At 43.7% G+C, this 12524-nt stretch overlaps 1 protein-coding gene across 2 annotated transcripts in view; it reads left to right on the top strand.

Moving 5' to 3' along the window:
• LOC124020241 (F-actin-uncapping protein LRRC16A-like) overlaps positions 1–12524 on the top strand; it is a gene marked incomplete at its 5' end in the record, with an annotated part of 106605 nt that overhangs the window by 76688 nt on the left and 17393 nt on the right. For both annotated transcript variants that reach the window (XM_046335597.1, XM_046335598.1), the window contains 5 exon segments: positions 351–479; positions 1918–2049; positions 3592–3767; positions 5174–5261; positions 9992–10132. In XM_046335597.1, the coding sequence (XP_046191553.1) occupies positions 351–479; positions 1918–2049; positions 3592–3767; positions 5174–5261; positions 9992–10132 (666 nt within the window).

Below are 12524 nucleotides of genomic sequence, written 5' to 3'. Positions count from 1 at the left end.
GTGAAGATGAGACACGATTCTTAGTGATTCATTTCATGGTGAAGATGAGACACGATTCTTAGTGATTCATTTCATGGTGAAAAAGAGACATGATTCTTAGTGATTCATTTCATGGTGAAGATGAGACACGATTCTTAGTGATTCATTTCATGGTGTAGATGTGTGACGGTTTGTATTTCCTGTCATTTGAGAGGAGCGTGAAGAGATGGTTTTGTCATCTGAAGATGATTGAAGATTGTCCTCAAGATGCTCTGAAGTCCAGTCTACTATTCCTCTCAGATTGTCTGTATTAGGTTTCACTGCTAGACAGATAACTGCTTTGTTCCTGTCTCACTCTTCTTCTTCTTCAGATGATTGACAGGATCTGTGTGAAAGTCCAGGACCATGTCAACTCCCTGAGGAACTCTGAGACAGACGTGGTGTTAGACGACGTCAAGGTGGCTGAAAGCCTGATGAAGGATGCCAGGAACTCCAAAACGGTGACTGGTCATTTGACTCTGGGCATTTAGTTAAGATCTAACCCATAATCCAACATTTTGAATGTTACAACTCTTTTTCTAACCCTTTTCCTCCTCTCCTCCTCCTCTCCTCCTCCTCTCCTCCTCCTCTCCTCCTCCTGTCCTCTCCTCCTCCTCTCCCCTCCTCTCCTCCTCCTGTCCTCTCCTCCTCCTGTCCTCTCCTCCTCCTCTCCCCTCCTCTCCTCCTCCTGTCCTCTCCTCTTGACCTCCTCTCCCCTCTCTTCCTCCTCTCCTCCTCCTGTCCTCTCCTCCTGTCCTCCTCTCCCCTCTCCTCCTCCTCTCCCCTCCTCTCCTTTCCTCCTCCTCTCCTCCTCCTGTCCTCTCCTCCTCCTCTCCCCCTCCTCTCCTTTCCTCCTCCTCTCCTCCTCCTGTCCTCTCCTCCTCCTGACCTCCTCTCCTGTCCTCTCCTCCTCCTGACCTCCTCTCCCCTCTCTTCCTCCTCTCCTCCTCCTCTCCTCCCTGTCCTCCTCTCCCCTCTCCTCCTCCTCTCCCCTCCTCTCCTTTCCTCCTCCTCTCCCCTCCTCTCCTTTCCTCCTCCTCTCCCCTCTCTCCCTTTCCTCCTCCTCTCCTCCTCCTGTCCTCTCCTCCTCCTGACCTCCTCTCCCCTCTCTTCCTCCTCTCCTCCTCCTGTCCTCTCCTCTCCTGTCCTCCTCTCCCCCTCCTCCTCCTTCCTCCCTCCTCCTCTCCTTTCCTCCTCCTCTCCTCCTCCTGTCCTCTCCTCCTCCTGACCTCTCCTCCTCCTGACCTCCTCTCCCCTCTCTTCCTCCTCTCCTCCTCCTGTCCTCTCCTTTCCTCCTGTCCTCCTCTCCCCTCTCTTCCTCCTCTCCTCCTCCTGTCCTCTCCTTTCCTCCTGTCTTCTCCTCCTGTCCTCCTCTCCCCCCTCCTCTCTTCCTCCTCTCCCCTCTCTTCCTCCTCTCCTCTCTTCCTCCTCTCCTACTCCTCCTCCTCTCCCCTCTCTTCCCCCTCTCCCCTCTCTTCCTCCTCTCCTCCTCCTGTCCTCCTCTCCACTCTCTTCCTCCTCCTCTCCCCTCTCTTCCTCCTCTCCTCCTGTCCTCCTCTCCCCTCTCTTCCTCCTCTCCTCCTCCTCCTCTCCCCTCTCTTCCCCCTCTCCCCTCTCCTCCTCCTCCTCTCCTCCTCCTGTTCCTCCTCTCCCCTCTCTCTCCTCCTCCTCCTCCTCCCCCCCTCTCTTCCTCCTCTCCCTCCTGTCCTCCTCCTCCCCTCTCTTCCTCCTCCTCTCCCTCTCTTCCCTCCTCTCCTCCTCCTGTCCTCCTCTCTTCCTCCTCCTCCTCCTGTCCTCCTCTCCTCCCCCTGTCTCTTCCTCCTCCTCCTCTCCCCTCTCTTCCCCCTCTCCCCCTCTCTTCCTCCTCTTCTCCTCCTGCTCTCTATTCTCCTCCCCCAGCTGCTTCCTAACCTGTACCACCTGGGAGCAGCGTCCAGAGAAGAGGTCAACGGTCAGTCAGTAGGACCCATCCAGGAGAAACTGGAGTCCATGGCTGGAGAGGTGGCCAGGGTCATGGATGAACAGCTACAGGTAGGGAGGGGGGCCATGGTTTTAAACAGGCACAAAAAGTCAAGGAAGTCAGTGTTTGAAGAAAACTGATGATGGGTCAAAATGTTGATGAGGGCCTCCCCGAGTGGCGCAGCGGTCTAAGACACAGCCTCGCAGAGCTAGAGGCGTCACTACAGACCCGGGTTCGATCCCGGGCTGTATCACAACCGGCCGTGATCGGGAGTCTCATAGTGTGGCACATGTGGCTAGCCTCCGGGTTAAGAGGGCGGGTGTTAAGAAGAAGCGCGGTTTGGCGGGTCATATTTCGGAGGACGCATGACTCCACCTTCGCCTCCCGAACCCGTTGGGGAGTTGCAGCGATGAGACAAGATCGAAATTGGCGAGAAAAATTGGGTAAAACAAGATATCTGTCTATAAATTAGACTAGAATATGATGCTCGGAACAGGATCCATCTCCAGAAAGGTGTTTGTTTCAAAAGAGCAGAGTTCTGACATCCTAAAAGACAGTTTGACCAGAGCGGATGTTATCGGTTTGGGCAGCAGTACATTCTTGGCAGGTAGGCAGACTCCTGAGTTAACAGTCTCGTCTCTCTCCGCCCTCCAGACCCCCCCAGCCACCCACACACACACACACACACACACACACATAGCCCTGCGTATTCACCTGTTTTCCCAGACATATTGACTGTTGAGACGTCCAGAGCTGGATTGTACGGGGGGGGGGGTCATAAATATGTTCGTAACTCCCAGGCCTTAACGCTGTGGTTGTTGTTGTGTCAGCAGAGGAGCTGGTATGTTTCCCTCAGCCTGTAATCAGAGCAGAGAGAAGGAGTTCTGTGAGGGAGCCTGACACACGCACACACACACACACACACACACACGCACACGCACACGCACACGCACACACACATACACACACACATATACAGTCCGTGGTGGATGTCTAGATGTGATGGAGTCCGTGTCCGTGGTGGATGTCTAGATGTGATGGAGTCCGTGGTGGATGTCTAGATGTGATGTCTTATAGCTCATCTTTCCAGGGTCTGATGGAGTCCGTGGTGGATGTCTAGATGTGATGGAGTCCGTGGTGGATGTCTAGATGTGATGGAGTCCGTGGTGGATGTCTAGATGTGATGGAGTCCGTGGTGGATGTCTAGATGTGATGGAGTCCGTGGTGGATGTCTAGATGTGATGGAGTCCGTGGTGGATGTCTACATGTGTTGGAGTCCGTGGTGGATGTCTAGATGTGATGGAGTCCGTGGTGGATGTCTAGACGTGATGGAGTCCATGGTGGATGTCTAGATGTGATGGAGTCCGTGGTGGATGTCTAGATGTGATGGAGTCCGTGGTGGATGTCTAGATGTGATGGAGTCCGTGGTGGATGTCTAGATGTGATGGAGTCCGTGGTGGATGTCTAGATGTGATGGAGTCCGTGGTGGATGTCTAGATGTGATGGAGTCCGTGGTGGATGTCTAGATGTGATGGAGTCCGTGGTGGATGTCTAGATGTGATGGAGTCCATGGTGGATGTCTAGATGTGATGTCTTATAGCTCATCTTTCCAGGGTCTGTTGGAGTCCATGGTGGATGCTGCGGAGGGTCTCTGTCCCCATGTGATGAGGAAGACTAACCTTCGTCAGGACCTGATCAAAGCCAGCACAGCGAAGATGGTGGTTCCCCGTAGTTTCGTCAAGAACACCCTGCTGGAACAGTCTGGAGTCGACATCATCAACAAGATCAGGTGAGACTAGAGGTGTATCATGTCTTTATATGACAAGACTTCACTCCACACTAATGATGTCCAGACTTTTTGCTGTTGTCCTGAAATCACTAACCTCCATGTCCTTGTTCTCTTGGCTGAATGAACTATGACCTCTGGCTGACAAGCCTGAGTACATTGAGAAGCAGAATCCTGGTGTAACTGTTTTTATATTGTGTTATCTACACAGATGACGTGTCTGTCTGTGTCCTCTGTCACTGTCTGTGTCCTCTGTCTCTGTCTGTGTCCTCTGTCCGTGTCTGTGTCCTCTGTCACTGTCTGTGTCCTCTGTCTCTGTCTGTGTCCTCTGTCCGTGTCTGTGTCCTCTGTCTGTGTCCTCTGTCACTGTCTGTGTCCTCTGTCCTCTGTCTGTGTCCTCTGTCTGTGTCCTCTGTCTGTGTCCTCTGTCCCTGTCTGTGTCCTCTGTCACTGTCTGTGTCCTCTGTCTCTGTCTGTGTCCTCTGTGCCTGTCTGTGTCCTCTGTCACTGTCTGTGTCCTCTGTCACTGTCTGTGTCCTCTGTGCCTGTCTGTGTTAAGGTCATAGCAGTGGCCCTGATTGTTAGATTCCCACTTATTGGTCCTGTAGTTGGACAGTGTGCAGGTGTCTATACTTCTAGTGTAGATTCCCACTTATTGGTCCTGTAGTTGGACAGTGTGCAGGTGTCTATACTTCTAGTGTAGATTCCCACTTATTGGTCCTGTTGTTGGACAGTGTGCAGGTGTCTATCCTTCTAGTGTAGATTCACACTGTCATTTAGAACGCCAGGGGGTTGTTCACAGCCTGCTGGTCTGATGGCCCACACAGCCTTGCCTCAGTGTTGACCCTGCGAAGTGGGAATGAATGAAGCCTCTCTCCTCTTTCTGACTTCATCGCTCTGTTTCTCTCCTCTTCATCAATCTGTTTCTCTCTTCTTCATCCATATATTTCTCTCCTTCAACCCTGTTTTTTCTTCTCTTCATCAATCTGTTTCTCTCCTCTTCATCCCTCTGTTTTTCTCCTCTTCCCCTCTGTTTCTCTCCTCTTCATCCCTCTGTTTCTCTCCTCTTTCACTCTCTGTTTCTCTCCTCTTCCCCTCTCTGTTTCTCTCCTCTTCCCCTCTCTGTTTCTCTCCTCTTCCCCTCTCTGTTTCTCTCCTCTTCCCCTCTCTGTTTCTCTCCTCTTCCCCTCTCTGTTTCTCTCCTCTTCCCCTCTCTGTTTCTCTCCTCTTCCCCTCTCTGTTTCTCTCCTCTTCCCCTCTCTGTTTTCTCCTCTTCCCCTCTCTGTTTCTCTCCTCTTCCCCCCTCTGTTTCTCTCCTCTTCCCCCTCTTTCTCTCCTCTTCCCCTCTCTGTTTCTCTCCTCTTCCCCTCTCTGTTTCTCTCCTCTTCCCCTCTCTGTTTCTCTCCTAGTGAGGTAAAGCTGAGCCTGGCTTCCTTCCTCTCAGACCGTATCGTAGATGAGATCCTAGAAGCCCTGTCTGGCTCTCAGCACACACTGGTGAGTCTTAATCATGCCTGGAGATACAGTGCAATCACTACTCATGGTAACCATGACAACATGACACCACTCATGGTAACCGTGGCAACACACTACTACTCATGATAACCATGACAACACGTCACGACTCATGATAACCATGACAACGCATCACTACCCATGGTAACCATGACAACACATCACTACTCATGATAACATGACAACACATCACAACCATGACAACACATTAGCTTGAATATTCTGTGAAATTCTAACATGAATTCTATGATTAATACTGAGTCAGTCACTGGTTCACTAGTACAGGTTTATGATCATATAGGTCATATATAATAATACACACTAATAGTCACCATAGTAACAGTAATAGTGACCATAGTAACAGTGATAGTGAACATAGTAACAGTAATAGTGACCATAGTAACAGTAATAGTGAACATAGCAACAGTAATTGTGACTATAGTAACAGTAATAGTGACCATAGTAACAGTTATAGTGACTATAGTAACAGTAATAGTGAACATAGTAATAGTGACTATAGTAACAGTAAGCGTGACCATAGTAACAGTAATAGTGAACATAGTAACAGTAATAGTGACCATAGTAATGGTAATAGTGAACATAGTGATAGTTACTATAGTAACAGTAATAGTGACTATATTAATAGTGACCATAGTAACAGTAATAGTGAACATAGTAACAGTTACTATAGTAACAGTAATAGTGACTATACTAACAGTAATAGTGACCATAGTAATAGTGACATAGTAACAGTAATAGTGACTATAGTAACAGTAATAGTGACCATAGTAACGGTAATAGTGAACATAGTGATAGTTACTATAGTAACAGTAATAGTGACTATATTAATAGTGACTATAGTAACAGTAATGGTGACTATAGTAACAGTAATAGTGAACATAGTAACAGTAATAGTGAACATAGTAACAGTAATAGTGAACATAGTAACAGTAATAGTGACTATAGTAACAGTAATAGTGACTATAGTAACAGTAATAGTGACTATAGTAACAGTTATAGTGACTATAGTAACAGTAATAGTGACTATAGTAACAGTAATAGTGACTATAGTAACAGTGACTATAGTAATAGTGACTATAGTAATAGTGACTATAGTAACAGTAATAGTGACTATAGTAACAGTAATAGTGACTATAGTAACAGTAATAGTGACTATAGTAACAGTAATAGTGACTATAGTAACAGTAATAGTGACTATAGTAACAGTTATAGTGACTATAGTAACAGTAATAGTGACTATAGTAACAGTAATAGTGACTATAGTAACAGTGACTATAGTAATAGTGACTATAGTAATAGTGACTATAGTAACAGTAATAGTGACTATAGTAACAGTAATAGTGACTATAGTAACAGTAATAGTGACTATAGTAACAGTAATAGTGACCATAGTAACAGTAATAGTGACTATAGTAACAGTAGTGTACTAGTCATTATGTCTTGCTCCCCCCTAGGCTGACCATAGTAACAGTAATAGTGACTATAGTAACAGTAATAGTGACTATAGTAACAGTAATAGTGACTATAGTAACAGTAATAGTGACTATAGTAACAGTAATAGTGACTATAGTAACAGTAATAGTGACTATAGTAACAGATATAGTGACTATAGTAACAGTAATAGTGACTATAGTAACAGTAATAGTGACTATAGTAACAGTGACTATAGTAATAGTGACTATAGTAACAGTAATAGTGACTATAGTAACAGTAATAGTGACTATAGTAACAGTAATAGTGACTATAGTAACAGTAATAGTGACCATAGTAACAGTAATAGTGACTATAGTAACAGTAGTGTACTAGTCATTATGTCTTGCTCCCCCCTAGGCTGACCATAGTAACAGTAATAGTGACTATAGTAACAGTAATAGTGACTATAGTAACAGTAATAGTGACTATAGTAACAGTAATAGTGACTATAGTAACAGTAATAGTGACTATAGTAACAGTAATAGCGACTATAGTAACAGTAATAGTGACTATAGTAACAGTAATAGTGACTATAGTAACTGTAATAGTGACTATAGTAACAGTAATAGTGACCATAGTAACAGTAATAGTGAACATAGTAACAGTAACAGTGACTATAGTAACAGTAATAGTGAACATAGTAACGGTAATAGTGAACATAGTAACAGTAACAGTGACTATAGTAACAGTAATAGTGAACATAGTAATAGTGACCATAGTAACAGTAATAGTGACCATAGTAACAGTAATAGTGAACATAGTAATAGTGACCATAGTAACAGTAATAGTGACCATAGTAACAGTAATAGTGAACATAGTAACAGTGATAGTGACTATAGTAACAGTAATAGTGACCATAGTAATATATAATAATAATAATAATATATACCATTTAGCAGACGCTTTTATCCAAAGCGACTTACAGTCATGTGTGCATACATTCTACGTATGGGTGGTCCCGGGAATCGAACCCACTACCCTGGCGTTACAAGCGCCATGCTCTACCAACTGAGCTACAGAAGGACCACAGTGAACATAGTAATAGTGACCATAGTAACAGTAATAGTGACCATAGTAACAGTAATAGTGACCATAGTAACAGTAATAGTGACCATAGTAACAGTAATAGTGAACATAGTAACAGTGCTAGTGACTATAGTAACAGTAATAGTGAACATAGTAACAGCAATAGTGAACATAGCAACAGTAATAGTGAACATAGTAATAGTGACCATAGTAACAGTAATAGTGAACATAGTAACAGTGATAGTGACTATAGTAACAGTAATAGTGACCATAGTAACAGTAATAGTGAACATAGTAACAGTAATTGTGACTATAGTAACAGTAATAGTGACCATAGTAATAGTGACTATAGTAACAGTAATAGTGACTATAGTAACAGTAATAGTGACAATAGTAATGGTAATAGTGAACATAGTGATAGTTACTATAGTAACAGTAATAGTGACTATATTAATAGTGACCATAGTAACAGTAATAGTGAACATAGTAACAGTTACTATAGTAACAGTAATAGTGACTATACTAACAGTAATAGTGACCATAGTAACAGTAATAGTGACTATAGTAACAGTAATAGTGACCATAGTAACGGTAATAGTGAACATAGTGATAGTTACTATAGTAACAGTAATAGTGACTATATTAATAGTGACTATAGTAACAGTAATGGTGACTATAGTAACAGTAATAGTGACTATAGTAACAGTAATAGTGAACATAGTAACAGTAATAGTGAACATAGTAACAGTAATAGTGACTATAGTAACAGTAATAGTGAACATAGTAACAGTAATAGTGAACATAGTAACAGTAATAGTGACTATAGTAACAGTAATAGTGACTATAGTAACAGTAATAGTGACTATAGTAACAGTTATAGTGACTATAGTAACAGTAATAGTGACTATAGTAACAGTAATAGTGACTATAGTAACAGTGGCTATAGTAATAGTGACTATAGTAATAGTGACTATAGTAACAGTAATAGTGACTATAGTAACAGTAATAGTGACTATAGTAACAGTAATAGTGACTATAGTAACAGTAATAGTGACTATAGTAACAGTAATAGTGACTATAGTAACAGTAATAGTGACTATAGTAACAGTGACTACAGTAATAGTGACTATAGTAACAGTAATAGTGACTATAGTAACAGTAATAGTGACTATAGTAACAGTAATAGTGACTATAGTAACAGTAATAGTGACTATAGTAATAGTGACTATAGTAATAGTGACTATAGTAATAGTGACTATAGTAACTATAGTAACAGTAATAGTGACTATAGTAACAGTAATAGTGACTATAGTAACAGTAATAGTGACTATAGTAACAGTAATAGTGACTATAGTAACAGTAATAGTGACCATAGTAACAGTAATAGTGACTATAGTAACAGTAGTGTACTAGTCATTATGTCTTGCTCCCCCCTAGGCTGACCATAGTAACAGTAATAGTGACTATAGTAACAGTAATAGTGACTATAGTAACAGTGTGACTTGTAACCTAATAGGACTATAGTAACAGTAGTAACTATAGTAATAATAGTGACTACAGTAACAGTAATAGTGACTATAGTAACAGTAATAGTGACTATAGTAACATAATAGTGACTATAGTAATAGTGACTATAGTAACAGTAATAGTGACTATAGTAACAGTAATAGTGACTATAGTAACAGTAATAGTGACTATAGTAACAGTAATAGTGACCAATAGTAACAGTAATAGTGACCATAGTAACAGTAATAGTGACCATAGTAACAGTAATAGTGAACATAGTAATAGTGACCATAGTAACAGTAATAGTGACCATAGTAACAGTAATAGTGACCATAGTAACAGTGATAGTGACTATAGTAACAGTAATAGTGACCATAGTAACAGTAATAGTGACTATAGTAACAGTAATAGTGACTATAGTAACAGTAATAGTGACTATAGTAACAGTAATAGTGACTATAGTAACAGTAATAGTGACTATAGTAACAGTAATAGTGACTATAGTAACAGTAATAGTGACTATAGTAATAGTGACTATAGTAACAGTAATAGTGACTATAGTAACAGTAATAGTGACTATAGTAACAGTAATAGTGACTATAGTAACAGTAATAGTGACCATAGTAACAGTAATAGTGACTATAGTAACAGTAGTGTACTAGTCATTATGTCTTGCTCCCCCCTAGGCTGACCACCTGGTGAGGAAGGAGCGTCCTCATGTCCAGCGGGAGTCTGTGGACCTGGACGTACCCGAGGAGAGGGCTCCTAAACGGGCCACCACAGAGCTGAATGAGGCAGAAAGGCTGGAGGACCTGGAGACATGCATGGTACACTACACTACACCACCATATGTTTTGTGTGAGGGCCAGGCTTCTGTTCATTCTGTTTCCTGTCACGGGTTCCTCACTCATTTGGGGTTCCAGACATGTCTAATCTCAGACTGAGTGTTACAGGGAGATGAGCTAACCTTGGCTCATGTCTGGTTATCGTCCTTAAAGGACAAAATCCTTAATCTACCATTAAGGTTAACTGGTTATATCTGTAATGAATTAGCAGTTCCTCATGCTGTGCCTACTGGCCATTGTAAGATGGTAAGATAGGGAGATTAATTCATTATGGTAGGATGGTAAGATACTGTAGGAGGTTGATTCATTATGGTAGGATGGTAAGATACTGTAGGGAGGTTGATTCATTATGGTAGGATGGTAAGATACTGGGGAGTTTGATTCATTATGGTAGGATGGTAAGATAGGGAGGTTGATTCATTATGGTAGGATGGTAAGATAGGGAGGTTGATTCATTATGGTAGGATGGTAAGATACTGTAGGGAGGTTGATTCATTATGGTAGGATGGTAAGATAGGGAGGTTGATTCGTTATGGTAGGATGGTAAGATAGGGAGGTTGATTCATTATGGTAGGATGGTAAGATAGGGAGGTTGATTCATTATGGTAGGATGGTAAGATAAGGGAGGTTGATTCATTATAGTAGGATGGTAAGATAGGGGAGGTTGATTCATTATGGTAGGATGGTAAAGATACTGTAGGGAGGTTGATTCATTATGGTAGGATGGTAAATAGGGAGATACTGTAAGGGAGGTTGATTCATTATGGTAGGATGGTAAGATAGGGAGGTTGATTCATTATGGTAGGATGGTAAGATAAGGGAGGTTGATTCATTATGGTAGGATGGTGGGATAGGGAGGTTGATTCATTATGGTAGGATGGTAAAGATACTGTAGGGAGGTTGATTCATTATGGTAGGATGGTAAGGTAAGGGAGGTTGATTCATTATAGTAGGATGGTGGGATAGGGAGGTTGATTCATTATGGTAGGATGGTAAATATACTGTAGGGAGGTTGATTCATTATGGTAGGATGGTAAAGATACTGTAGGGAGGTTGATTCATTGTGGTAGGATGGTAAAGATACTGTAGGGAGGTTGATTCATTATGGTAGGATGGTAAAGATACTGTAGGGAGGTTGATTCATTGTGGTAGGATGGTAAAGATACTGTAGGGAGGTTGATTCCTTATTGATTCCACTCCCATCCTCCCTCCTTCCCTCCCATCCTCCCTCCTTCCCTCCCATCCTCTCTCTTTCCCTCCCTCCCTCCCATCATCTCTCTTTCCCTCCCTCCCTCCCATGATCTCTCCTCCCTCCCTCCCTCCCATCCTTTCCTCCCTCCCATCCTTTCCTCCCTCCCTCCGTCCCTCCCATCCTCCCTCCGTCCCTCCCTCCCTCCCTCCCTCCCATCCTCCCTCCCTCCTATCCTCCCTCCCTCCCCCTATCCTCCCTCCCTCCCATCCTCCCTCCCTCCGTCCCTCCCTCCCATCCTCCCTCCCTCCCTCACTCCCTCCTCCTCCCATCCTCCCTCCCTCCTATCCTCCCTCCTATCCTCCCTCCTATCCTCTCCCTCCTATCCTCCCCTCCCTCCCCCCTATCCTCCCTCCCTCCTATCCTCCCTCCCTCCCCTCCTCCTCCCTCCTATCCTCCCTCACTCCCTCCTATCCTCCCTCCCTCCTATCCTCCCTCCTCCCTCCTATCCTCCCTCCCTCCCTCCTATCCTCCCTCCCTCCCTCCTATCCTCCCTCCCTCCCTCCTATCCTCCTATCTTCTCTCCTCCCATCCTCTCTCCCTAAGTAGTGTATTAGTGAAGTCCTTTCATCAAGGCCGCCCGTGTTTCCTGTCTAAATGAATCTCATTAAGAGCAGCATTACTGCCCGTCTTTGTAGCGCCGTACATCAGTCAAACACTCAGAGAGGCCTGGGTCTTATTCACTCGGCACCAAACCAAAGACAACATCTTGAAACGGAAGGATTTTCTCTGAATTTGTCCAATTAAAAACACTTGTTTTTACATTTTTCATTGCACAATGTTTTGAAACGTTTTGCCTTGGTCAACACTAATGAATACAACCCTGCCACTCACATGGGATGTGTGATATGATCTGGTTGTTGTTGTCCTAATAGGTTAAACCACAGCCTTTTACACGGCTCTGGGTTAATGTCCAAAGGATTCCAAATGGATTCCTTCTCATTGTTTACCTGAAGAAGCGTTAACCTTCCAGCCTTGAGTTCTCTCTCTCTCTCTCTCTCTCTCTCTCTCTCTCTCTCTCTCTCTCTCTCTCTCTCTCTCTCTCTCTCTCTCTCTCTCTCTCTCTCTCTCTCTCTCTCTCTCTCTCTCTCTCTCTCTCTCTCTCTCTCTCTCTCTCTCTCTCTC

The sequence above is a fragment of the Oncorhynchus gorbuscha genome, unplaced genomic scaffold, assembly GCF_021184085.1.
Source record: "Oncorhynchus gorbuscha isolate QuinsamMale2020 ecotype Even-year unplaced genomic scaffold, OgorEven_v1.0 Un_scaffold_778, whole genome shotgun sequence".
NCBI classification, from domain to species: Eukaryota; Metazoa; Chordata; class Actinopteri; order Salmoniformes; family Salmonidae; genus Oncorhynchus; species Oncorhynchus gorbuscha.
This window is presented reverse-complemented; position numbering and strand designations above follow the sequence as displayed.